This window comes from Aethalodelphis obliquidens, unplaced genomic scaffold (genome assembly GCF_003676395.1).
Source record: "Aethalodelphis obliquidens isolate GAN/ISIS:26980383/991018 unplaced genomic scaffold, ASM367639v1 scaffold4, whole genome shotgun sequence".
Classification (NCBI taxonomy): Eukaryota; Metazoa; Chordata; class Mammalia; order Artiodactyla; family Delphinidae; genus Aethalodelphis; species Aethalodelphis obliquidens.
The window spans coordinates 75,622,907-75,650,754 of NW_020837948.1; the positions used below are offsets into that span (position 1 = coordinate 75,622,907).

General features: G+C 44.8%; 1 protein-coding gene across 1 annotated transcript; it reads right to left on the minus strand.

The window, feature by feature from the left end:
* Window positions 1–362: 362 nt before the first annotated feature.
* SNX18 (sorting nexin 18) lies at window positions 363–27,848 on the minus strand. The gene is made up of 2 exons (XM_027101123.1): window positions 26,031–27,848; window positions 363–3,112 (listed from the first exon to the last, which is right to left on the minus strand). Exons 1-2 carry the CDS (start codon window positions 27,652–27,654, stop codon window positions 2,859–2,861), a joined length of 1,878 nt encoding a protein of 625 aa, XP_026956924.1. The 5' UTR covers window positions 27,655–27,848; the 3' UTR covers window positions 363–2,858.

The following is a 27,848-nucleotide window of genomic DNA, read 5'->3' on the forward strand; positions in this document are numbered from 1 at the left end:
ATTAAAAATCGGCATTTAAGAATCTGCTGTATTGTCGTGAATAAATCTAAGACGACTGTATCAGTGAAGCCTAAGAAAATCCCAATTATGACTCTATTCAAGCCAAGGAGCACTGACTTTCCGTTTCATTTTCAAATGTGTTCCCTTATTCCAGTTTTAAACTGTACCTTCAGATACAAAAGCCTCGAAGAGAAACAGGGTTCCAATGCACGGCTGTAGAACCAGTCTCGCTGCATTAGACTTGCAGCATATAAACGACTCTGTCTCTAATTAAAATAGCAAAGCCAAGCTCAAGTGCATGCCCTCCTGTTCTAAATACATCATATATCTGAAGTATAAATTATAGAAATAAAGACAAATAATGGCATGAAGGGCATGATAGTTTATTTTAAAAAACTGTACCACACTGATCATAATGACCAGCATACACATTATGATGGCTTTTCTCTTGGGTATTAACATTGCAGTATTTTTGTATACTGAAATGTTTCAATAGGACCAAGAACGTTAGAGATATAAAGATCTTAGATGAAAATGAACACTAATAATTCTGGTGTCCTACCCCACAGAATTAATTTAAACCCCTTATGAATCAGTGGCATTATAATGTTATATAGTTATGAAGGATGAAAGTTTTCTTCTAAATAGGCAGCATGAACTTATACTTCCTTTTTCTTTAATCTTTAGTTTTTATAATTTAAGCTATGTCCACCCTGGCCAAAGCACAATCATACAAGACACCTCAGATAATTTCAATGCTACCATTGCAAAGTTTAGTGATTTTTACTTAAACAAACAAACAAAATCAAACCACTGCCAAAAAAGGAGGCAAGTAAAACTGATTTTCCAATCATTTGAAAAGCATAGTGCTTATTTGTCCAATACAGACTCAAACTTAAATTAAATGCTATCATTATAATCTCCAAACTTCTGCAATAAAATTAACATTTATATATATATATATATACACACACATATATATATATATATACACACACATATATATATACACACACATATATATATATATATGGGTTTTGTTTATAGAACTGTATTTTGCAATCAACAAGAGAAAGTTATTTTTTAAAGAACAATATATTTGGTTACAGTTCCACATGTTGGTAGTAGAGACAAAGCCACATGATGTTAAATCTGGCTCTAAGTTACCTAAGGTATAAAATTTTGATCAAAATTATGATACTCTGATCTTCAAAATTCAACCCATGTGAGATTACTTTTTAGAGTAAATGTGCTGTTGAGTAATCATTTCAATAACCTTCTCTTTGTATGACTATCTGCAAATTGACCCTTTTCTTTAATCAATGTGACTCACCAGCATTTCAAACTGACCTCTTTACTTCTATGTTACCATTTTTATACCCAGGGATTTCTGAGGCAGCATAAGTTTGACTTCATTAAAAACAGTAAATACTTTAACCTTTCAGTGACAGTTTTTAAATCTGTAAACTCAAGAATCACATTATTGAGCTCAGCAACTAGAAAAACATTGAGATTTTGGCATTTCTAACCAGAATCTCTTTGTGCTTTTTAAATTAAGCTGCTTTTGAATCGTTTTGGTATTTATCAGCCATCGTATTTCCCTTATAATAATAAAAGAATATACTTAAGGTAATTTTTAAGGTTAAATGTTCTGGGGGCTTATCAATACTTAAAAACAGAAACAAAAACAAATACTTTTTTCCGTCAGCATTTGGAATAGTAGAAATTATTTCTGGTCCCTCCTTAGATCAACCAACACTACTTTTCATCACGTATAACACTGAATTTTACAGACATCCCTGAAAAGTTTTTGATAAGTAAACGAGTGAATCACAGTGGAGTCTCCATCAGTTAACAGTGTAGATCCAGTAACAAAACAAAACAAAACAAAAATTACACTGAATGTTAAAAGAAAATCTTCAAGCTAAAAAAAAGAAAAGAAAAGAAAAGAAAACCCTCCTTAGAATTAAAACCGAGTGTGTGTTGTCACTGATTCTGTGCTCGTGTCTCCAATTGATTAGACTCCTTCTCTGGGTTATAAGACATGTTCGATGAAATCTCCACACCAAGTTTCCAGGACACTTGAGTGAAGAGGCTATGCTACTGTAGCATCTAAGGGAACAGAGTGGCACCGTTTTCTTCCCTAACAGACACCACATCCGAAGATGAGCATGCGTGTCCCTCCACTGTGCTCACCAGCATGTATCAGGAGACAAAACTTGCTGGGCAAACTGATGACAGCTGATCCTCCCACCCCACCCCCAGCATCAACAGGAGGTTCCCAGCAGTTTGTCATTATGTGCACTGGCCTTTCACTCTTTCGGTCAGAAAAGTTGTGGTTACTTTAAAAAGGGGGTGGGGGGGTGGAGAAATGAAAAAACCAAGAGTCTAAAGGCACAAAGTCGCATAGCTGCTCTAGTTGGAGTTTGTAAACAGAGAATAAGTTGAATTTAGGTAATCCCAATCTGTGAGAGTAAAAAGGCATCCGCAGCAGGCTTTTATCCAGCCAGCTTCTTTGAGACCCTTCATGGGTTTTGAGGTCTACAAAGTATGCACTAAAATACCCATACTTCAAAAAGCAATAAGGCAAATAGTATAATCATTATTCCAAAAGTTACAATGGTAGTGTAGGCATACATAGTATAATTTAGTTACAATGTGTGGTACTGTTTCTATTATATAACCATATTAACTGCTTCTTTCCTACATAATTATATATTCAGCCGAGTTTCAGTTGAACACAAAACCATCCTTGTACCACTGCTGACAGTTGGCAATAGCTCTTTGATAGCAGTTTTTATTCTGCTGTAGAAATTATCCTTGAACTGAAAAAAAGTCCATAATCCAACCTCCAGTCATTAAACACTATCATATTTGTGAAGAGCCTCTTCCAACTTCTGCGTCACTTTTTGGAAAAATATTATTTGTTGTTGTAAGAAATGCTGCATCTGTGATTTAAAGTCTCTTACTCGAATTTGATGGAAGTGGTGAATTTCTGCCAAAGTGGCAAAAGAAATAGTGTTACAGCGATCCTGAATGCCATCAGCCTTTTGGATCTCCATCTTCCCTTCTTCCACGTGTCGCCTACTCTCCTTTACTTTGGTAAGAGCTCCTGTAGTTAAGACAAAAATTAATTAAAAAATATGTATGTATCCCAGTGGTTCAGCTACATAGTAAACAGAATGCTGGGCATTATAAATACTTGCCTGAACTATTTTAAAGTCCTTTGGCGTTTAAAGGGTTGGCCATAATCACTTATTAAAAAAGAAGAAATCTGGTAAAGTTCCTGAAAACACCTCCATTGCTGCAACTTCAGTTATCAAAACCAGCTTTTGCCATTGACCAAGTAGCTATAGCATGTTTCATCTCTTGCAGGCAGAGAAACTATAAATGACAGATATCAAACTCCAAGGAATTGTCCCTAAAAAGACAAACTAAGCAACTTTGCAGTTTTAACATTCTTAAGAGAAAAGGTGTGACACCATTATATATGCATATATTAAGAGAGACATTTATAAAGGGGAGAATACTGCATGCATGCCTGGTTTTGACTCCACATTCTATCAGGAGACCCGTACCTGCAGCATAATGGCCCTGTGAAGTAAAAATTTGCCTCCTTTTCTTTCTTTTCTTTTTTTTGGCCACGTGGCATGTGGGATCTTAGTTCTCCAACCAGGGATCAAACCTGTGCTCTGAGCTTCATTAGAAGCTCAGAGTCCTAACCACTGGACCGCCAGGGAAGTCCCTCGCCTCCTTTTCTTTAGGAGCTGTAAAGATCAGTGAGTTTTGAGTCTGCCCTAGTGATGATCTGGGAATGAAGCCAGAAGGTGTCATAGCCTCCAGTCAAGAAATGTCTCACCAGAGGGTGTGTGCAAGGAGGAGGAAAAAGCACGGTCTCTGTGGCAGGTGCCACATGAGGGCAGACCCTCCCCTAGAAGCATAGTCATATGAAAACACAAAAGGCTGAGGATGCTTAGGGGGTAAGAAAAATAAAGACTATTCATGGGTTCGTAAAAATGATAAAGCTCAGATCACTTGAGCACAGCCAGCTCAAGAATTCAGAATACCTGACTCCACCTGGCACCCATTCTACTAAACCATGATGAAAGAGAGAAACGTCTAGGACACCTGGCTTGGAGGTCTGCGGACATGGTGATGCTACAGGGGGGGAAAGGTAGCCTGTTTAGAAGGCAGTGGGAAAGCTGAGCAACTTTGTTGTGGAAATGTTCAGTTTTAGCTGATGGTGAAATACACAGGGGAAAAGCCCTATATCTAAATTTCTTCAAATCTACAAAATAATATAGAGTAAACCTAGTATTAAATACAGCGCCTTTCAGAGCCTAAACAGTGTCTTTTTTTTTGGCACAGCTCAAAGACCCGAGAAATTAAAACCCACCGGCAACAAATGTTATAGCTACGTATGTATGTATGTATATTTTCATTTATTTATTCTAAAGAAGATCTTTACCTGAAAAGCAGGTGAGCCCTGGAGTAGAGAAAATGCCCTGCTTCCCCTGTGACCACACAGCGGAGATGCCGTTCGTGTTAGCAGAGCTACAGGAAGACCCCTGACCCATTCCCCTAAGAAGCCATCGCCCTGAAAATACAGCGCTGTTAACATTTTCCCCATGGCGGACGGGACTCGGGAAGCAGTGAAACCTGCCTGCTTGTGGTCTCAATACTAAACAGAGAAAGGGCGCTCCCCCTCAGAGAGAGAAAATAATTTTTTGTAGCAAACTTATGTTCATTATATTTGTACAAGTGTCCTGTCCCGGTTTATATGTAAAAATTGAAGTTGAAGAGACCAGGAAAGCATGAGACACAAAACTAAAAAAGAAAAGAAAAATATTTCAAAAAGATGGCTGAGAATATGAAATTTATGTTTCAAATGGTTGAGAGTGAGAACAAGAAGTCAAGAGAGCCAAGTCTCAGGAGATCTGACTGTTCATGTGATTCGGGGCCGAGGTGCGGGGCCCACCGTGCGAACACAGAGGACAGGCGCCGGCGCCCTGCTCCCGCAGACCCCCGGGCAGCTGTGCAGCAGCTGTGGCCTGTCCTGCGAATATGCTGCAGGTATTACTTGTTCTAGTCACTAGAGTCCAGCACAGAGGAGCTCAGAAACCTGGCCCTGAGCTGTGCCAATGTCAATGAACCTGCAGCTTGTCAGACTCCAGATGAGATCACCATATTCTCAGAAATGACATTCTATTACACAGAACTGCAGACTGCAGATGTGCATCCATGAAACCAACTTACAAATGAACAAGACTGAAGTTTTCACAACTTGAATCACATCGGCATACATTTTCAAAACTCCTGGACACAGTACGAGTATTAAATCTCTGCAAGGTCTGAAGGCCTTTTGGCATTTGACACCTTTAAGCTTTCTGAGTGTACATACTAAAGGAGCCGAGAATTTAAGACTCACTTTTCTCCCAACTATAAGTTTATTTACTAAATAACACAGAGCCCCAAACAGTTGGGCTCTGGGGCTAGAATCTCAGCTTTACCAACATTTATGGAGGGTCTAGTGTAGAGCACAGAGCTGGCACACGGAGAAACTCACAAGAAATGTTCAAGTCCCCACCCTCCGGAAGCTCTCGAGGAAATCACCTCGCAAAGCACACTGAGGACAGGCACACAACCATGACATGAAGTGAAACAGGACCACAAAGCACAGAATTCTGCATAGGAGCTGAATATGGCTTTCTCCAAGATAACGTGATCGTGTCACAAGGGAAAATGCTTGGAGGGCCTGCTACGTGCCAGGCAGTGCTGTGGACAAAGGGGGGAGGAAGGGCGAGAGGCAGGGAACAGGCGTAGATAACAGTAAATGGTAGCAGCCAAAAATAGTCACAATATAGGCGAGGCACTTTCCGTGTACCAACTTTCACCCTGCTGCTACTTTGCAACAGACATTACTACTATTTTATGACAAGGGAACTGAGAAAGCCACACAACCTCTTCGAGCCTCAAAGTCAGCGGTAACCCAGTAAGAGGCAGAGGAGATGGGATCTGAGTGTACAATGACTTCAAAGCAAACACTACAAATATTCAGAAAAGAAACTGGAGCCTGAATAGGCAAAAAAGCAAGGTGGGCGCTGGTGAGCAGGGTGCAGGGGATAAGGGCTGGGCCACTGAGGATCAGCTATCCCCTCTCCTCCCCTTGACCCCAGGCCTCCCCACCCCCTGCCCCAGAGCTGGGGCTCCCGCACTGCCCTTCTCCCTTCCCACCTTCCTTGCAGGTCCCGGACTTTTATTCTGACATGCAAGTCAGAAGACCTTGTGAGTATGTAAAATAAACCATATAGGTTTTGAAAATTTCCCTCTGGAATCTTACGAACCTCATTCAATTCACTAATTGTACCTGCAAAGCCTTTTAATATTTATAAGATGTCTGATTTTAATATTTATAAGATGTCTGATTTTCTTATCTTTGTAGCATATGATTAGGATGCCACAAAACATCGAAAAAGCAGCACATATTTCATTATTTTGAAAATGTAAGCTCAGACCTACATGGGGGAGGGGGGCCTCTCTTCCCCTGCCTCTCTCCCCCCCGACTTAGATCTTACTGGAAAGTTATATAAATTAAGAACTACCACCAAAAATAGTAACATACAACCCCTGGATGGGCTTTGCCTTTGTTTGCTCTAGTGCAGTTGGACATCCCAGCAAAAAATTATTTTGCAAACTAGGAAGGACAGAAAAAAATACTGAGGAGAGTAAGCACCCAAAGGCCAATTTTACTTGGAATTTTGGGTTAATGCACTTAATGCAATTCAAATCCATTAGCATAATGCATCAGGATTGCAAGTAGCAAGGAAATAGGAGGAGATATAAGATATGTTTTTTAGGAAGAGACATACTTCCTATCTTAGGGACTATTTTTTGATGTGACAAGATTTACATGCCTGAAACCATTAAAAAGCTATACAAGGCAGCATATGTATCAAACAGCATTCTATGAATGTACAAACTCTGGTAGAAGAGTGAGTGCTAGGTGTAATCAAAGAAGATCACGTCTCCACAAAACGGGACCCACGAATTTAGAGCAAGTTTTAAAATAACAACAGCAACAACCTCTTTTAACTAAAATGTAGTTAAACTGATTTTCCCCCAGATCCACCTTCAGAACAAAAATGATTAACAATAAAACAGGCTGATAGCAGTATACTTTTTTTGGGGGGGGGGGCTGCACTGGGTCTTTGTTGCTGCGCGCGGGCTTTCTCTAGTTGTGGCGAGCAGGGGCTACTCTTCATTGCGGTGCGCGGTCTTCTCATTGCGGTGGCTTCTCTTGTTGCGGGGCACGGGCTCTAGGCGCGCGGGCTCAGTAGTTGTGGTGCGTGGGCTCTAGAGTGCAGGCTCAGTAGTTGTGGCACACGGGCTTAGTTGCTCCGTGGCATGTAAGATCTTCCTAGACCAGGGCTCGAACCCGTGTCCCCTGCATTGGCAGGCAGATTCCTAACCACTGCACCGCCAGGGAAGTCCCAGCAATATACTTTTTGAAAAATCATAAGAGTTCCTGAGTTGAGACAGCAGTCCAGTTCTTCTCTAAGCAGCTGGCTGTTAAAGTTCAGGATGACAACCCCAAAGACCTTCAACGCCAAACCCCCCAAAAAGGAAGTTATCTTTTGTAAAATATTATTCAAAGTTTAAAAACTTATTTCCTTTAAGAAGAAAACCATTTTGCTTTTAAATATTCACCTTACAATCCTCTGGTTAGTTCTTCCTATACATTTTAACACTATACATTAACACTTCCTATACATTAAACACTAAGGGTTTAGTGTGTTTGCTTTCTTATGAGAAAGATAAAGTCAAGTCCTTCAGTAAAGCTAATTATGGAAGTTAATTAACTGGTTTACTGTCTGAGAGTGAACAGGAAAAAAAAAAAGTGACATCCTTTAAACAGCTCAAGCTATCCATCTGAACAAACAGCATGGGTGTTTAAACACTTGGGGATTGACAAACAGAACTATTGGGTTGGGCAAAAAGTTCACTCGGGTTTTCAGTAACATCTTAAGAAAAAACCCAAACGAACTTTTTGGCCAATCCAGTACTTTCTGGAGTTTCCCTGAAGCTTCCCTCTTACCCCCCTTCTACCCACTGCATTTCTAAATTCTGGGTTCTCTCAAGATCAAAGTGGGTACATACTTTTCCAATAGAAATTATATTACAAACATTGGTTTAGATGTAAGAAAAATAGTTTAAGTAATAGAACTAGCACTTGGGTTTTGTCACAAATGGCGTATTCTCGCAGTTTGCCGATTCTCAAACTGGGAATTATCTGTACACACTTCTACGCTTCACATATTTTCATACTTAAAATATTAAGTATCACAAGGAAGGCAGAGATAGCCACATTTTCAATCAGGTTTAGCTTCTAAGGAGTGAGAGTTGGAGAAAGAAAACTACTGGAGCAGAGTTAGATCACTACAGACTTGCTACTTCTAAGATAGCTTAAAAAATTAATTTGTAGCTTAAGAAACAACTGCAGAGGTACAATATAACCAGCTGTAGAGTTGTAACAAAGCATTACAGCATATTTTTAAGTACTCTCTCAGCCGTACTGCATTTTTTACCAAACCCAAGAGGAGTGTAAATAAAAGCTAAAACCATGGCCCAGAATCTAAAGAGCAGAGAGGGAACACACATTTTTATCATGCAATTGATAAAAAAACAGGCAAGGGTTTTCAAAACCTGTACTTTTTATGTGGCTAATTTAGAAGGTATCTATCCCCTGCCAGGTCTCTCCTCTCATAAACATCACATTGCTATCTTGCTTTCATAACAGAAAAGGAAAAACAAAGAATTAAGGGAGAGAAATGATAAAATAAAGCCTAAGATGAAAAGTAGTTGCTGTTGTATTAAACAGAAGTCCCCATAACACTCATGGGTAGGGCAGTGATTTTAAAATGAAAGAAAATTAGTGTCAAACACATAGCTAGTGGGAAGCAGCCACACAGCACAGGGAGATCAGCTCGGTGCTCTGTGACCACCTAGAGGGGTGGGATAGGGAGGGTGGGAGGGACATGCAAGAGGGAGGGGATATGGGGATATATGTATATGTATGGTTGATTCACTCTGTTATACAGCAGAAACTAACACACCATTGTAAAGCAGTTATACTCCAATAAAGATGTTAAAAAAAATGAAAGAAAATTAAAAATAGGAGAGATCAGAGGGAAACACATTTTAGAATGGGAACCTAAGTACATAACTGTAAAACTGTCTCTCGGGCTAAAAGACAGACATTATATGGAATAATATATGGGCAAAATAAGATTTTACTATGAAAAGAAAATGGTGGAGGCAAGTATTAAATTCTGACATTAAATAAGAAGGGGCTGACAACACAGAGCAGTATTATATTCTTCATTTAAAAAAAAATAACAAGACAAAATAACAAGAAGGTAACAAATGAAAAATGGTTCAGCCTCCCCAAGTTACACAACTGAAAATAAACTCTTAAAGTGTATTTGAAGTACAGGAAAAAGTATTAATGAAAGTGGGGCAATATATTTCCACCACACCCATGACTTTGCTTCCAAACAGGCAAAAGCAACCCAGCTCCCGTTCAGGACACCGGGCTGAGCTGGACACATTTCAGGTGTTTCTTCCTCAGAGGGTGGCTGAAAGGAACACAGAGACAGCCCCTCCTAAAAAGGCTTACAGGCTGAGAGGGAACCTTCAGCTGAGCACTCAATCTAATTATTAAATCAGTTGGACAAATTATTTAAATTTCTCCACAGGATAGAATGTTCACCCAGGAACTGATCACCCTAAGCCTTTATTCCAAAGGGTGGAGCAGGAACCCTGAGGACTTCATTCTCATCCATCACTCCATCCTGGCAAGGCACCCACTGGGGAAGCCGGGAGAGCTGATTCCTCAGTGAGAAGGGCAGAGTTGGGTCCCAGATTTTCTTTTTAATGCACAATAAGGGCTTTAGATGAGTTTTTGGTACAGTTTTCTCAGTCTCTCTAACAACAGGCTAAGTGACTTGTCCAAAGTCCCACAGCTAATTCCTGGCAAAGAACCCACCCTTCCTACCTGCCTGCCAACCCTGCCACTTCCCACTTAACATACCAGGCAGGGCCTCTGCTCCACTCTGCTGAAAAGGGTCCTTCCTTTTCCATGTTTGGAGAGGTAAAAGGAAAACTAAACCAGTATTTCAACTTTGCTTTAGGACCTGCTATTAACAAAATCTCCCAGACTCCTTTGGCATTCTTAGCTGACTCTGTACATGCAAAATTCCTAACACGTTCATCTGTATACTTATCGCAATTGCCCAGTCTCAGAGAAAGGCACTTTGCCTGCTTCACCATCACCAAACCCAGCAGAACTCATGTCCTAAATTCACTCCCAGCCCTCTCCTACCATCTGCTTGGTATCTTACAGTGTGAGCACAGTTTTAAAGCACGCTCAGGCTGGAATGAGCATCCTGCCTCATAATCCGCATGCACTCAATTTCAGAGGAATATTACACGTTTGTGGTGAACATAAAAACATAAAGAAATCAATCATATGACAAAGTTCATTAATATTATAACCTTAAAAGGCTCAAACTCAAACAAACTCATTTTATAGATTAATTACAATCCAGGAAGTCAGCACCATTTTTTCTTTCATTTTTTTTTTAAATTTATTGATTGATCGATTGATTGATTGATTGGCTGCGTTGGGTCTTCATTGCTGCGCACAGGCTTTCTCTACTTGCAGCGAGCGGGCGCTACTCTTCATTGTGGCGTGCAGGCTTCTCATTGCAGTGGCCTCTCTTGTGCAGCACGGACTTTAGGCGTGCAGGCTCAGTAGTTGTGGTGCACGGACTTAGTTGCTCTGCGGCACGTGGGATCTTCCCAGACCAGGGCTCGAACCCATGTCCCCTGCATTGGCAGGCAGATTCTTAACCACTGCGCCACCAGGGAAGTCCCAGCACCATTTTCAAAAGCATCATGTTATTTACACAGCATGCCATTAAATTATGTACATCAGTAAAACTGTTTAGGAAGCATTTTATTGCCATTTTGGTTTTTCTACAATGAGAGCAGTGAAGCTCTGGTGTCATGTAGTCAATTAGCACATTTTAAGAACCCACTACCAGCTGAACTAAAGCACATTAGCAAATACAGTCACACTACATTAAACTCTGCTGTATCGTTTGCTTCTGATTTGCAGAGAGAAAGCACTTTCCTGGCAACTTCTGACCCAGCAAAACTAGACAGGGGCAAAAAAACCACTGCAGTGCCTCAGGCATTTTAACCAGGGAGGCCCTAAATTCAGCTGAAGAAGTTGTCCAGCTTCCTTCCAGTTTCCCTGGTTAAGGGCTCTCCTCCACCTCCCTCAGGCCCCCCCAGGGCTTGCTGGCTGCTCCAAACGCTCCCAACCCACCAGTTTCTGCACCTGAACTTTGCCTTCCTTTCTTCCAAATCTCTTATTCTCAGTATGCTTTGTCCCTCCTCAGACCAATTATACAAAAGGCCCAGTCACTAAGCAACAGGGATCCAAAAGCTACATTTTCTCCCTTTAAAAAAAAAAAAAAAAAGCAAGCATTTTATTTAATTTTGAAATCATGACTGTGCCAGAAACATTAACTAGATTTTCTGTCTTCCCAGGGCCCTGCCCCAGAAAACCCAGACTTTGGTGTGAGGGACAGAACAGGAGACAGGCTGAAGGGCACAGGCACAGCTGCGCAGAAGTTGCCTGAGACTGGACTAGACCTGTTTTTCTTCATTCCCTCGTATGCGTAAAATGTTGAAAGAGAATGCTAATTTGGTCAATGTGGCCTACTTTGCTCTTATCCTCTCATCACTGGTACCCACCCCTCTGGGTCCCTGCTAACTCCCCATTAACTCTTTCCCGTCCCCTTTCCTTCCTCCTTTTGGTCTCCACCCACCCACTTGTTGATTCCTCCTTCCCCTCTCTGCTCCAATATTTACTTTTTGATTTTTTTTTTTTTTTTTTGAGTAAAACGGCTCAAAAAACAAAGGCTGGCATTACGTAACAGAGACAGGACGGCCGTCCATCCAGGCAAAACAGTCCCACGTGAGCACCTGCTCTATGCAAAAGCTGTGGTCTGCACCTCGCGGGGTCTCATTTTCTTCTCTCAGAGGTGGCCAGGAAACTTAGACAAGGTAAGCAACTTTATGAGGTGTCAGCTGCACATGAACCTGGGCTGCCCAACTTCCCAGCCCAAGCAGTTCCCTGTACCTGCCCGATGGGGGCTGCCTCCTCCCTGAGATCTCAAAGCCCCATGGACCAGCCCCGGTACACAGCACGCCACGCCAAGCCTTCCAGAAGCCTCATCTCAGGGATAAGCAACCCCTGACCTGCCTCCAGGCCCTCAAAATTCTATTCCTGAATCACATCCTACTAAGTGGGCTCCAGATCTGGACCACATTAGTAATCTCTGGAGAGCACGAATAGCACTACTGAACTCAAGACAGTGACAGCAATTTTTTGAAGGGATTAAGTGTCCTTAGAGCCAAGAACTATCAAAATGCAAAGATATAATTAATTTAAAATTCACTTTCAATTCACAAAGAGAACTTCTGAGTCATTTTAAAAGGAGGGAAGAGGCTCTCGGGACAAGGATCATAAATTGCAAAAAGCAACAACAACAAAAACCTGGTTGCTTGATAATGAAAAAATTAATCATTTAAAGAACTCAAGCCTCTAGGCTTGGTTTGGTCCTGAAGGTACAAGAAGAAGTCGTTTGTTCTAGGTAAAAGCCTTATTATATCCTAATTAAGCAGCCCTTACAGCTTCATTCAGCAATCACCACAAGTGTAAGGGCAGAAGGACATTTCGTATGAATGAAAGCATTCACTTGAGTGCACCACATCTTAAAACATTTGATTACTTTTACTCACTATGTACATACATTCACACAGCTCACCTTGTTCCAAAAATGAAGAGGGAAATCACATGATTGTATCTCTTGTGGCTCATTTGGTAAAATAGGCTGTTCATCGCTAGGAAATTTTACATATAATAAACGTTCCTATGTTTCAGCTGATACTGAATATTAAATCTGTGATAAAGATACTAGGGTGATAGATTCAAGAGAATTCTGCAAAACAGTGTCTTTATTTCAGCAGCGTCTGGATACAATGGTGAAAATGTTGATTTGCCTATGGCCAAGCAAACATAGATAAAGACTTTAAAATCTGAGAATAAGAAAAGCATGTATCATTTTTTTCTTAAAGGTTTTATACCCAGAAAATCATAATAATATAAGGTAGAAAGAATATCCTTGATAATCATGAACATACAATAAAACTTGAAAAAACAACTGATGTTGTAAAACAGAATCCATATAATGGTTTAAATTCAGAGAATACAGTTGATGACTGAGGTCCATTGTTCACAGTTCCTAATTTCCTAATTCTTTTGTTTCCTGATATACATGCATGAATATTGGTCTGTACAAATAAAGCGGCATTAGATATGTTCGCAAGCTGCCAGCACTTTGAATTGAAATGACCTTTGACATACAACAAAACATACATGTACCCAAGAGAAAAGTGAACATTGGAAACTACCTTTAACCAAAGGTAAACATTAGTTTCTTTTTTTCCAGAAGATAAAGGGAGACCCAAGCTAAAATAAATCTAATAGAAGCTGCTAAACAGATAGGCCCCTCTATATGGGGCAGGAAGAGAGTGAGGTGGCACCAGCCCTTTAGAATGGAAACCAGGGAGATGTGAGCTACCTGCCCAAAGCCAGGATCCTTGATTGCCATGACTGCTTCTGAGAGGGCTGCAGTTCGTACTACAGTTAGAGTAATATTTTCAAAGAATCTTTCTTTCAAGTATTCTTCTCAAATAATGTCTAGTTTTTAACTTTAGAACTGTAATTGTAAACCCTGGTGTTAACCAACTGCTATTTAAGCTATGGTGGTACCAGTGGTGAGCAGCTAGCCCAGCATTAATCGCTTTCCTTAGTGCCGTCTGCTGTGGCCCTTATGACTGGAACTTCACATGGCTTTATAATCACTAAGCTTTGGAGACAATTTCTAAATCAGCTGCTGTAAACTTAGGAACACTCTTGACCCTGGGGTTTTCCTGCTTCCTGACACTGGCAGGGACCAGGTTTCCACTGGCTCTGAGTCTTTACTCTGGCCACATCTGGACTTCCTGAACTAGTTGTAAATAACCAGCTGAAGCCAAAACAAAGAGCTAGAAATATATCATTTTAAGATAGACATGAAATACAACTCAAAAAGCATGGAAACTTATAGATCACCCATGTTGACATTTACTAGTTTTTAAAGAGGTCTCACTGCAGGCAATAGGTGGGCTTTTGTGAAAATCACAGATGTCAATATAACTAAGTATAATTTTAAAAAAACAGAAAATAGGATTTCTAAGACTCCCTTCAGCCCCATTCCTTCTCTTTCCCTCTAATCCTTCTCCTTTTCTTAACCTGCCTCTTTCTATTCCTGGTATCACTACTTTCTGTCACCCAGATGGAAAACTTCAAAGCCCGCGTCGAGCCTGGTCTACTAATAAGCCTCTGCCAGCCTGTACTCAGCCCACAGGAGCAGCTTCTTGGGGACCAGGCTGCACTCACTGAGGGATGCCTGCAAGAGCTCACAGTTAGGTTTCTGCGGCTCACTTCCTGTCTGCCAAGTGGGGATGAAGAGAGAATATACCTCAAAATCTCCCATGAGGTTTAAATGGATATAATGCATAGAAAATGTGAAGCATCGTGCCTGGCACACAGGAAGCCCCCAAAGCATGTTCCCTACTTTTATCACAATTCCGATGTCACTCTTCAGTTTCAAACCTTTAGTGGCTGTTGACTGCCTACAGGATAAAACTCAATTTTCTAGCAGATGTACTACTTACTGTAGCATAAAGAGTACTGACCAAGGTCAAGGCAAAAAGTGAACTCAAATGCTGGCTCCTTATTAGCTGTGTGATCCTGGAACTCACTTTACGTCCCTGAGCCTCAGCTCCCACAGATACCCAGTGGGGGAGTTAACAGCTGTGCTGGGTTCAATAGTATCTACCCCCCAACCCCGCTCCAACAAAATTCACATCCACCTGGAAACTGAGAGTGTGATCTTATTTGGAAACAGGGTCTTTGCACGTGTAATTAGTTTAGGTAAGGTTGTACTCCGTTAGGATGGGCCCTAAATCCAACGTGATTAGTTAGCATCCTTAAAAGAAAAGGAGACAAAGGGACACACAGGGAGAAGGCCAGGTGAAGACGGAGGGAGACCGGAGCCAAGAACAGCAAGGAGTGCCGGCAACCACCAGAAGCTGTAAGGAGCCTCCCCTAGAGCCTTTGGAGGCAGTGTGGCCCTACCGACACCTTCATTTTGGACTTCTACACTCCAGAACTGTGTGTGAGAGAATAAATTTCTACTTTTTTTAAGCCACCCGGTTTGTGGTAACTTGTTTCAGCAATCCTGGCAAACAAATACAACAGCTAATAGTTAATGCTTAAAGACATTTGCCATAGAAATGGCAAATGGTCCACCCAAAGAAACGGAGGCTGAGAGGAGCTGCTGGTGGGAACTCAGCCCCACGCAGCTGTGCGTCCAGGCGCACTACCACCCTGCTGCTATACCCACTCCTGAACAGAATGAGACACAATGGATGTGACTGCCCGCAATACCGCTGCTCACAAAGCAAACAGTCCAAACTGGCGGCCACAGCTACACATACACCAGCTACCTAACCTGCTGGACCTCCAAGTCAAGGGTCAGCAAACATTTTCTTTAAGGGTCAGATAGTAAATATTTGATGCTTTGCAAGACGAGGCAAAATCAAGGCCTATATAACCATTAAAAATGGAACCTTTAAAAAATGTAAAAAGCATCCTTCGCTCAAGTGCTATAAACAGACAGGCATCTGGGTGGGCTGGACCCGCAGGCTGTAGTCTGCAGACCCCTGCTCCATCTCCAAGCATCTCCACTGATGGCTCCACAGGCCCTAGTGTGCAGGTCATTTTACACTCCTTCCTGTCCTTTGCCCCACTCCTGTTGGCACACAGCCCCTTGTGTCTCCTCCTCCCCACTCCCACACACTGCCTCAGTTTAGGACTGCAACATGTCTTGCCTGAATCACTGCAAGAACTCCCCATCTTGCCCCACTCTGAGCCACCCTTCACACCTGTCTCCAGGACCTGCGCATCTAAAGTGCCGGCCCGACCACATCAATACCCTTGTCTGATCTTCCATGATGCTCCCCCCATCAACTCCAGCAGCACATCAAAATCACGTGAGGACCTTTCTTAAGAACTTCAATGTCTAGGCCACACATTCCTGACATTCAGATTCAACAGATCCAGGGTGGGGCCCACATACAGCTAGCTGCAACCACTCCAAGGCTGACTGTGCGAGGCACCCAGAATTTAATCCCTGATTTTTGTACATATGGTTCCCTCTGCCCAGAATGCCCTTCCCTGCTCTGCCTACCAGGCAAACTTCCAACTGCTTTTCAAAACTCTTCTTAGACTGAGACTGGGAGAAGCCACCCCTGAACTCTCCCGTTCACTCTGCATAGTTAACCATGCCTGCCTCCTCTGTCCTACTTCACACCATGGCACGTGCCCACGACTGCATGAGTCACGCTGTACAGTGACAGCTAACTCACCCTGTCAGCCTCCCTCACTGACCTGAGCCCTGCGCTTGCAGCGTATCAGCTTTCATATGCTTATCAAAGCTAGCCTAAAGCATTCTCAAGATCAACCATGCACCTTCCATCAATGTTCCTCCAAAAGTCAAAATACAATTATCTTTCAAAGGGAAAACCAACGCTACCACCCAAACCTCTAACACAAATGACAGCAACTCTCCATCCTCCTGACTCCCACGCACTCTTATTATACAGGCACTAAGTTAGATCTACCTCCTATTTCAATTTTCTGCACGCACATCCTCCCTCCCTCATGGAACTGCATCTTCCCTGAGGGCAAGTACCTCCTGCTTAAGACGCTCAGTGCTGTGTGTATCCAAGTCACTCAACAAGGTGAAGGCACTCACTCTGGATCATACGCTTCGAATGAAGCAAAAGGGACCTTCAGTATTATCATGAAGGCTTACCGAAGAGGAAAGAAGTGTATGATATACAAGTTTAAACACCAGCAATCAATATAAAGTGAAACTTGAGGTACATAATATTAATTTTTCTGGCACATAAAGCATTTTCAAACTTCCTCCCCACCGTCTCAATGAATTATGGAAAGTCATTTCGTAGATACTTAAGTCTAAGACGTTTAAATCGCTCACATGTTAATGACTTCATCCATAATCCATAACCAGATCCTATCTTTATTTCCTGTACACTTTTAAACCCTGTTATCCATCATCATATAAATTGAAAAACAAAAACATTCTATGAATCACAGAAGAAATCTATTTTAAAATCAACCAAAAAATACTTACGGGAGTGACTACTTCATTAATTCAACAAGCATTCATTAAGTACTTACTACGCATGCACAAAACGGTGGAACTTCATACTAGAGGAACGTAAAAACTCCGATCCCCACACACTAACCAAGCAATGTATAGTCTCTGGCACACCAGTCAGCGTTCCATCAGTGATGGTGACTTGGAAAAGGGCTGGGATACTCCAAGGAAGAGAACTCGACCTGAGGCTTGACTGTGCACGTGTTGGATGAGGGAGATGTGGAACAGAACACAGGAGCCTGTCAGTCTCCAAGCATTACACTCACGTCCTGACGGCCCATCCCCACCTCTGTGCCACTCACGGCCTTCCTCATCTCAGCTGACGGAAACTCCATTCTCAGTGTTGGTGAAGCCAAAAACCAGTCACCCTTGATGACCCCTCTTCCTCTCAGGTGCCACATCTGATCCCTTAGGAAAACCTGCAGATTCTACCTCCAAAACATACCTACAGTGGGACCCCTCCTCACTGTCTCATCATCTCTCACCTGGATTATTAGATTATTGGCTCCCTGCTCCTGCCTTTGACCCCCTGCCCCCTCCCCATCCTATTCTCAACACACCAACTGGACTAGGTCTCTTCCAAGGCCTATTGGTACATCATTCCTTCGCTCAAGACCTGCAATGGCTCCCTTCTCACTTGAGCTTTTACTCCAGATCCTGACAATGACCTCTAAAGCCCTATAGGCCGAACCTTCTGGGACCTCATCTCCTACTCAGACCCTCTTAGCTCCAAGCACCTGGCCTCCTCCTGCCTGGCCAGCACACACCCATGCCAACGCCTTTGCTCTAACTGTTATCTTCTGCCTGAGAAGCTCTGCCCCATACCTGCTTGGCTAATGCCCTCACCTCCTGCAGGCCTCGGCTGAAATCTCACCTTCTCAGGGAGGCCTCAACGATCACCCTTTTCATTCTGCCCCATGCCCACTTGAACCGTTCCACTTTAATTTTTCCCCCTAACACATATCATCCTTTGACGTACATTATAATTACGTACTGTGTTTCCCCTTGTGGCTCCACCCTGCTAGAATGTAAACGCCACGAGGGCAGTGACCTTTGTTTTGACTACTGATGCAACCCTAGCATCTTTATAGTGCCTGACCTATGATGGGCACTTAAACATCTGTTAAGTAAAATCAGGTTTATCTTTCAGAGGATCCCATGAATAAATCGAATGATGTTAAGCTCCCCTCCGTAACCACTGTCTCCGACCCGCTAAATAACACATAAAATTTCTTTATCAGAAGAGAAAAGTCACAACACAGTAAGAGATGTAAAGTTCTAAGAAAAGGAGCAGAAATGACGTGGACTAAAACTCGTCCACACTGAAGTTTAACCAAGCTACAAATCCAAGACCAACAATGCAAGACTGGTTCTACTTCCGGAGAGGAGACAGCACTTAGAACTCACAGCGAAGTACAGTTTGTAGGAGGGAAAAAGCCCGTCACACCTCCTCTCTCTCGTGGCCCTATTAATTACAACCTCACTGGGGTCGGAGGGAAGCTGCTCCGGCACCCAGCTCGCCTCGGCTTCGGAACACCTGGGAGCTCTCGCCCGCAGGCAAGAAGCCAGGTAGTCATCACTTTCACATCCGCAGCACCTGGCAGGGCAAGCCCTGCATGCACGTTTGCTGATCCAAACTAAACACGCATGACTCTTCTTTCACGTCAACTGATAAAGGATTTTCACACTCCTAGATTACACAGTCTCGTAAGCAAATAGAATGCTACTGAAACTAGCCTGAAACAATGTCGAAATGTTCATCATATACTTAGGAGTATTTTATTTTCAATGCAGGAACGATGCTATTAAAGTCAACCAACAGAACGATACCTAGGAAATCGTGAACCTCACATTTACAGATGAGGGAACTGAAGCTCAGAAATGCCAGTGCTTGGTGCAGGCCACAAGTAATTTGGAGGAGGAGAGGGACTGGCGACAGCAAACTGGTGACCCCACTAACACTGACGTTTATTCCTGTTACCATTTCTTCTGGTGTGCAATACAGGACAGCTGAGTTAAAATACAACGCTCAACTGCTATACCGATGCTCCCTTGGCGTTTCATCCTTTTGCCTGCAATTCTGGTGGTAAAAGGCCACCAGGAGGGATGATAAGATCCCTGGAATTGCCTTTTAAGGGACAGTACCTCCCATTTTAAAGGTACCATTTTACTTTGCAAAAATAAAGCATTTAAGTGAGCAGTTACTAAGAACCATAACATTTGATCCTCATGATAACCTTATGAGGAAGTGTTCCCACTTTGTCAATTCAAAACAAGGCTTACAGAGGTTAGAACAGCTTGCCCAAAGCTCCGCTCACATCACACACTGGTCGCCCAGATGCCAGGCTGGCCCACAGTGGTGAGACTGTGCCTGTGGGGCTCTAGAGCTGACTCAGCTCCCTGCCAGAACTGGGCCAGCCCCATCTCCTCTGTGTAGCCCTGAGGGCTCTCAGCAACCTGGCACACAGCTTCTCCGCCACTAGTCAAAAAACTCCATGAGGGGACTTCCTGGTGGTCCAGTGTTTAAGACTCCATGCTTCCACTGAAGGGGACACGGGTTTGATCCCTGGTCGGGGAACTAAGCTCCCACATGCTGCTTGGCGCGGCCAAGAAATAAAATTTAAAACAAACAAACAAACAAACAAAATTCGTGAGGATCAGAGTCCTGTCTGTCCCTCCTGCAGACACGAATCGAGTCTCTGTAAACGCGGGATGACAGACAGTACAGGTCTTCCGGGCACTGTCTCTCTAAACAGATCTAAGCATTATTGTGCTGTGTGTGTGTGTGTGTGTGTGTGTGTCTGTGTGTGTGTCTGTGTGTGTGTGTGTCTGTGTGTGTGTGTGATCATCATAAATTGACGGTAAATCAAATCTAACTTGATATTACACTTTGGTTTTAAAACACTTTGAGAGACAATATAGCAGATTTTTATTCAGCCTGAAAAGAGGGAATGTAGTTTAAGAAAAATGTCATGTTTGTATCGGTTGTTTGGGTTCCACACAGTCTTTGGAAATCCAAAGATGACCAGACAGGAGCCTGTGAGGAGGATACTTCTGAATAAAGAGGAAAGTCCAGCTGAGTCCAAGAGTCCTCAGAAGACCATGGGTGGGAGTGTGGGTCCCCGCCTCCTTTGGGCTCTGTGGTGACCAGCCTAACAGACTGGGCTTCCCGGTGTGATTCTCACGAGGGCTTCGTGGCTCAAAAAAGAAGTCAGAGAAACCAATGACAGGGTGATGTGAGCAGTATCCCCATCTAGATCGTGACCAAGACTGTTGGTGGCCAGTCATGCTGACTTTTTTTTTTTTTTTTTTTTTTTTTTTTTTGCTGTGTGCGGGCCTCTCACTGTTGTGGCCTCTCCCGTTGCGGAGCACAGGCTCCGGACGCGCAGGCTCAGCGGCCATGGCTCACGGGCCCAGCCGCTCCGCGGCATGTGGGATCTTCCCGGACCGGGGCACGAACCCGTGTCCCCTGCATCGGCAGGCAGACTCTCAACCACTGCGCCACCAGGGAAGCCCCATGCTGACATTTTAACCAAGGAATTCAGTCATCTATAACAAAAGCCCCAAAGGTAACCTCATCTTCACTAAGAAAATATAGTTGGACCAAAGATTAAGGCCTGGAACTGAATTTTCCTTAAAAAGTAGCTGGAAGGGCTTCCCTGGTGGCGCAGTGGTTGAGAGTCCGCCTGCCGATGCAGGGTACACGGGTTCGTGCCCCGGTCCGGGAAGATCCCACATGCCGCGGAGCGGCTGGGCCCGTGAGCCATGGCCGCTGAGCCTGCACGTCTGGAGCCTGTGCTCCGCAACGGGAGAGGCCACAACAGTGAGAGGCCCGCGTACCGCAAAAAAAAAAAAAAGGAGCTGGGGATGGAAGGACGGGAGAGGAGAAATGGGTGCAGTTAAGACGGGGCTAAAGCAAAAAAGATGAATGACCTCGGTTTCTAGCCGAGGTTTCAAAATAAGGATGAGCTTGTAAACAGCCCGCCTATTAGACCTTTTCTCTGTATTCCTGGCACCACCCTCTCAGGGCTATTTTTAGCTACAGGAGAAAGGGGAGCAGAGAGGGAAGGGCTCACGGTGGCCCAGCCTCACCTCGTGTGCCCTGCCGGGACTCCGGCTATCTTTAATTAATGTCTGAGGGACATAAGACCGACCCTCCCTGTGCTGAAAGGAAGCACAATGGTGAAATTCTACCCCACAAGACTGATAGGCCCACTACTGGTGTACCATTCCTGAGGTCCCGGGGCTGTTTTCTGTTCAAAAGAAGGCTCCATCTGGAACGTTTACAGAGGGCAGTGAAGTAGACCCTGCCTGCATGTTTAATTTACAAGTACAGAAAACAGCACTGCCTTGTTTATATATCTAGTTCTGCATCCTCACTTCACACACTAAGACTACATTTTACCAACCAATCACTTTTACATGATTTTATACCTTTTCTCTGGAATACAATTTCATAAATGACTCCCTCTGGCTATCTAGTCCAGATTCATAAACAAAGATGAAACCAACATTTCTCATCATCTAACATTACAGCCTTTCCCTTTCACAATATTCCCCAAGAGATAAGCCTAAAGCTTTTAAACCACCACAACTCACTGCCATTCAGATTAAGCTTCATTAAATATTAGAGGTTAATTGTATCTTTGGAAACAGAACTGAATATGCTAGGAAACTGATAGTGAAATATATTCTATGTACCACCCCAAACTCAGCAAGGCCGGCATTATAAAGACATACTGCAGGCAGGGGCGATAAAGAGGGAAAGGATAAAAGGCTGCCATTTCAAGAAAAGACAATCAAGACCACAGGGTTACAAAGCTCACTGATAAGACCTGTGTAGACTGCTTAGTCAGCGATCAATGAACTGCCCATGAACAAAGAATTTAAGGGGCTCCTGTGAAGACAAAGCAAAATATGAAGAAAATTCAAACAGGTTCTGAATTCCACCTACTGTACTTCAAACTACAGCAAACTGCCTTCTTCCCACACTCAACTCCATTAACAGAAATAGGTCTGTTTATTTAAGACTTCATCAGTTAACGAAAAAAATCAGAATTCTAACCATTCCCTTTTCGCTGAAGGAAACACAAGGCTCTTTTCACTTTTGCAGAAAGTACTTATACTAAAACCATTATTAAGTTTAAGCGATGGTTTCGGTACTAAGTAGAGTCAGAAAATCCCAGTCCACCACATTTGAGAGTATCTGAGTTTTCCACCCTCTTTCTGGAGCTGGTTCCTCACCAGCCTCAGATGTCCATCCTGAGACCAGTTGCATTTTCTTAATGGGACATGAAGGCAGGCTGCAAAGCAGGTGGACGTCCTCACACTGCAGAAATATTCCTCGCTGGTTGAGTGCCTGGGAAGCTCCATAGAGAGGGATCTAGCAGGACCTGTTTCCCCTCCCATTTTTTATCGCCTAAGCCTATATGGAGAGGAGATGCCAGGCGATGACCAAGAAAAAAGCAAACTATCTGGAAAGTATGTGAAAAGATCATCAATTTGCCGGGCAAACTTATGACAGGACTGACAGTTAAACTATGGCCAACGGTCCAGCTCGACACTCTCCAATTAGAACCTGCAGCGGGGATGGAAATATTCCTCACCTCTGTTGTCCAATATGGTAGCCGCTAGCTATAAAACACTTGAAATATAGCTAGTGTGACTAAGGAACTGAACTTTATTTTAACTAACTTAAACAGTCCCACGTGGCTTGCAGACCCAGCATGGAACAGCACAGGTTCAGGATGCTAGGAAAGCTGGCTGATGGCAGCAGTCTCCTGGATAAGAAAAGGGCTCAGAGGAGCCTACTGTTCCTGTCCTTTCCCCCAGAATTAAGGGGGGAAAAAACTAATTAACTCTCCTTCTTAACTGCTTTAGTAATTGAAAAGCACTTTCTAATCATTTTGTGACTCAACTGAATGTGGGTCTCTTAATATATGATTAGAACATGTAAAATGTAAAAGTGGTGAAACTGTTTTTCTCTTACTGTAAACAATGAAGATTTCAGACTTGAAATAACTATTTTGAATTTTTAAATTTCTCCCAAGTTGAAATATAAACTTTGCACCAAATACTTACAACAAAAGATTGTATACGCTGCTTAAAGATTTTCACTTTTTTTTTTTTTTTGGCTCTCCTCTCAAAAGTCACAGTAAGGCCTCTGATATGATTACACTTTGAGGCCTTGGAGGAAAAAACAACTTGCAAACAAAATCCCCAAGTGCTCAGACTAAGAACGATTCATTCCAACAGCAACTGTGTATGGGGCTGTGGGGGGAGGTGTCTGAGCTGCTCTTTACAACCACGTGAACATCCAGAACATGTTCAAAAAGCTTTAGCCTGGCTAAAGCTCATCTGCATTCCTAAAAATGCCAGCACTAGCATCCTTGATAAACGCTGGCTGTAAACAAATGCTTTTAGCCTTATGTACTGCACACTATAGCTTTAAATGGCAGTACATTCTAAAGACACGTCATCTAGGGACACAGGTTCCCTGTACGTCACACACCAAGGATACCCCAGAAACAAACTACGTTGAATATCAACTGGTGTTCTTTTCCGAAGTTCCTAAAGATTATGTTTAGTGCCCTTGAATTGTTTAAACAACGTAAAAATGGTACTGGTTTTAATGAAGGAAGTTTCTCAAATCCCAGCAGGAAACAATTTTAGTTCTAGAGTTAAAAAAATAAACTATGTATATGGTTTAACAGGCTGCATATAAACTCAAAATAGACCTTAGAGCAAACATCACACCTTTTCTAATAAATAATTTCAACGGCAGAGCACCTGACAAGACTGAGTGGGTGGTCTGATGACAGTAAAACCAGTGAATGGATGGATGAAACCCTGTAGTAGCCAGTCACCCATGTGTGGCTGCAGGAGTCTGTCCTGGCTCCACCCTTTCAACTACTTACCAACAATTTGCATAAACTTACAGAAACAGTTAAAAAGGCGGCCAGCACTGATGTAACACAATGGAATTTAAATGTAAGGTCCTGCATTAAAGGCTCAAAGAGCCAGTTGCACCAGCACCATCCAAAATGTCAAGGGTTCACAGCAATTTATGCAAAAAAGCATAAGGAATGTAGATGCAGCTTCAATGCAGGTCCAAAGCGATATGGCTGCTCAAATAGCTAATTCAGCCTTACACTGCACTTACAAAATGTAAATTGCCAAGAAAGTTACTGTTCTCTACTAAAACTAGTACTGCAGATGTTTGGGGTGCATTTTATCAGGGGCAAAGCCAAGATCAACGTGTCTGAAGGACCCCCCCTTTGGTAAGTTAGAAGACTGTCACATACTTGGAAGGGGAAGGACTGCTGCAGAGGGGAAGGAAGCTGCTGTCCCCAAAGGTCTGAAGGGCTGACATGTTGGTAAGGAACAGACTTATTTTGTGTGGTTCCAGGGAACAGAAAGAGAATCAAGAGAGGCAAGTTTTAGTTCAATACCAGGAAGAATAGGTCAAAAATCAGGGCTGTTCGTAAAGGGACTGGCCCACATGGCAGGGCAGTGAGCATCTCATTACTGAAGGCGAGACCTGGTGGCCCAAGGTTTCCACCACCTCAGGAAGGTAGTTAGGTGACTCCCTCTTCCCTCTCCACACTGAACAGAAGACATTCAGAGGCAAGGCTGCCTCCCTAACTCGACCCCCTCCCCATTCTCCCTCACTGGAGGCATGCTATCAGAAGTTAGTGACTAACGTTAAGACAGGAATTACTAATTTATTTATTGCAGATTGTAAAAAAAACAATCTGCAAACTTCAGTGCTTTAACAATAGTTAGGGACTCTAACAACTACTAACAAAACAAGCTCTGACAGGCAGCTAGGCAGCTAACTCACTGGGATACCAGAAACACTGCTCTCAGACACAATACTCAGAGATTCTATACGTTCTACGTAGCATCCCTGCATCATTCTCATAAATAATGCTCTTAATTTCAGTCTGTTAATAGACTCCAAACTCAAAATGACCGAACCTAAAGAGATTAATTTTCTTAAAACTTCCTGAAATTAGAGTGGGTCTTTTACCTCATCTCACAAAGGTTGCAAGCAAAAAGCCTGTGCAGACAATACCTAAGCTGCCCCAGCCAGTACCTCAGAGAACTGACCCTAACGTCTACCAACGCAGTGACTGAGTGGTGTGCAGGGCGAAAGCAGAACTTACCTTTATTTGCAGATATCCATTCCCCCCCCTTATTTCCACACTTCCGGAAACCCACGACTAAGTGACACTACCAGTGTCCAAATGGATGCCTAACATGGTTTGGGTCCCCTTCTAATTCTACCCTAGACACAAGATTACAGATTCCAGAAGCTCATTGCCCGACTATTCAAACTCTAAAATGACAGCATTGTCATCAAAAGTACTCTCAGAAACTCCTCTGAAGAGTACCGGCGCCCTGTCCGCAAATATTTTAAGGAGGAAGCTACCGGCCCCCAATCCGCCCTATGCTCAGGGCACCGCTTGGCTGTCCACATCCCTGCTGTATTCCCAACCTGTGGGATATTAATCTGAAACAGAGGATGGTAGTTCTGTCAAAGTCACCCTTTCAGCCTGAACAACACATTCCACACCACCCGCTCTAAAGGCCAGGCTTTACCTTTCTGAACGTGGATGATGTCGGGGAAGTTGGCCAGGTGCCCCTGATACAGCGCTAACAGGTCCATGACGGGGTCCAGGTCCTGCCTGGGCTGGTCGGCGAAGAGCTCGCCGATGGCGTCGTAGGCATCTCCGGTGAAGGCGATGGCCTGGTTCAGGCCGGCAGAGAAGGCCTGCTGGTCCAGCTCAAAGGCCTGGCTGAGGCCGCGGAAGGACTGGCCCACCTTCTGATACTCCTTCTTGAAGCCCGTCACCTGCTTGCGCGCGAATTCATTGGCCGTGTGGTTGAGCTGCAGCGCGCTGTCGTCCATCTTCTTGGTGAAGCACTTGAAGCCGTCGATCTTGCTCTCCACCTCCTGCAGGTCGAGGGCGGCGGCGGGGGGTGTGCTCAGGGTCAGGAAGAAGTTGGCGCCCACCATCTCATCCTTCTCGGCCTTCCTCTTGCCCTGTTTCCAGGCCTTCTCGTCGGTGCTGCTGGGGCAGGTCAGGAAGTGCTGGAAGACGTCGCACTGCGCCAGCACCGGGTGGCTGGCCATGTGGTTCATCCACCAGATCAGGCCCTTCCTGCGCTTGGAGATGAAGTCCTCCTCGAAGCGGCCGGTGGCCTGCTTCTCGGGCAGGTGGGGCACCGAGATGACGGGGAACTTCTCGGCTAGGCGCGCATACAGCCAGTCAAAGTGCTTGTAGCGCCGGTGCACTGGCACCTGCGTGTGCGTGGGCACCAGCTTGTAGGAGATGTAGCTCTTCATGCCCTTGAACTTGGTCTGCTTGGTGGGGTCGTCGATGGTGCACTGGAAGGGGTAGGGGTTCTCCTGCCACTCGGGGCCGTAGGGCCCCAGCACCACGCACAGCTTGTCCCCGTCCTTCACGAAGCCCGACGCCTCGCCCAGCACGAAGGCCTCCCCGCCCGACTTGACGAAGGTGGAGAAGCGATTGAGGTTGCGGCTCACGGTGGCCGAGCTCTTGGCCCCCGACGGGTGGTGCTGCGGGGGCGCCGAGCCGCCGCGGGAGCCCAGCGACAAGTCGGTGCGTGTAGACAGACGGTAGCGGCCCGCAGCGCCGACGCCCCCCGACGACGAGCCGTCGAGGTCCGGGTACGCGCCGCTGCCCAGCACGCCCGGCTCGTCAGCCACCGTGGAGCTGTCGTCCCACTCGTCGTCCCAGTCATCGTCGCTGCCCTGGCTGGCCTGGTAGCCGCCGCCGTAGAGCTGCTGCGGCGACGGCTGCAGGGCACCCCCGCCATACGAGAAGCCAGCGCCCGGCGGCTGGAAGGTGCTCGGCGGCGGCGCCTGCTGCGGTTGCAGCAGCGGCTGGAAGGCGTCGGGCGGCGGCTTGAAGGAGGCGGGCGGCGCGGCGGGCAGGGGCTCGAAACCGCCGGGTGGCACGTTGGCGTAGCGAGCCGGGGCGCCCGGGCCGCCGTCGCCCGCCGGGCCGGGCTCGGGGGCTCGGATCACCTGCACGTACGAGGCCGGGAAGAGGCCGCGGTCCCCGCGGCTGTTGATCCCCTCGAGCCAGCCCTCGATGTCCTGCTCGCTGCACAGGCTCAGCACCTCGTGCTCCCGCAGCGAGATCTCGCCCGGGTTCTCCGACCTGAAGTCGTACAGCGCCCGGGCGCGCAGCGCCATGGTCCCGGCGCCCCGGAGGGCTGCCCCCGACTCCTGGCGCCCCGAGCCTGCTGCCGGCCCGAGGGGGCCGCGGTGGTGCCCGCGCCCTGGCGCGCGGAGAGAAGCCCCGAAGGCGGCGCACACTCCTGTGCCCCTGCCCGCCGGTCGCACCCTCCGCGCCGCTGGGCTTGTAGCGCTGACTGCCGCGCTGGGCG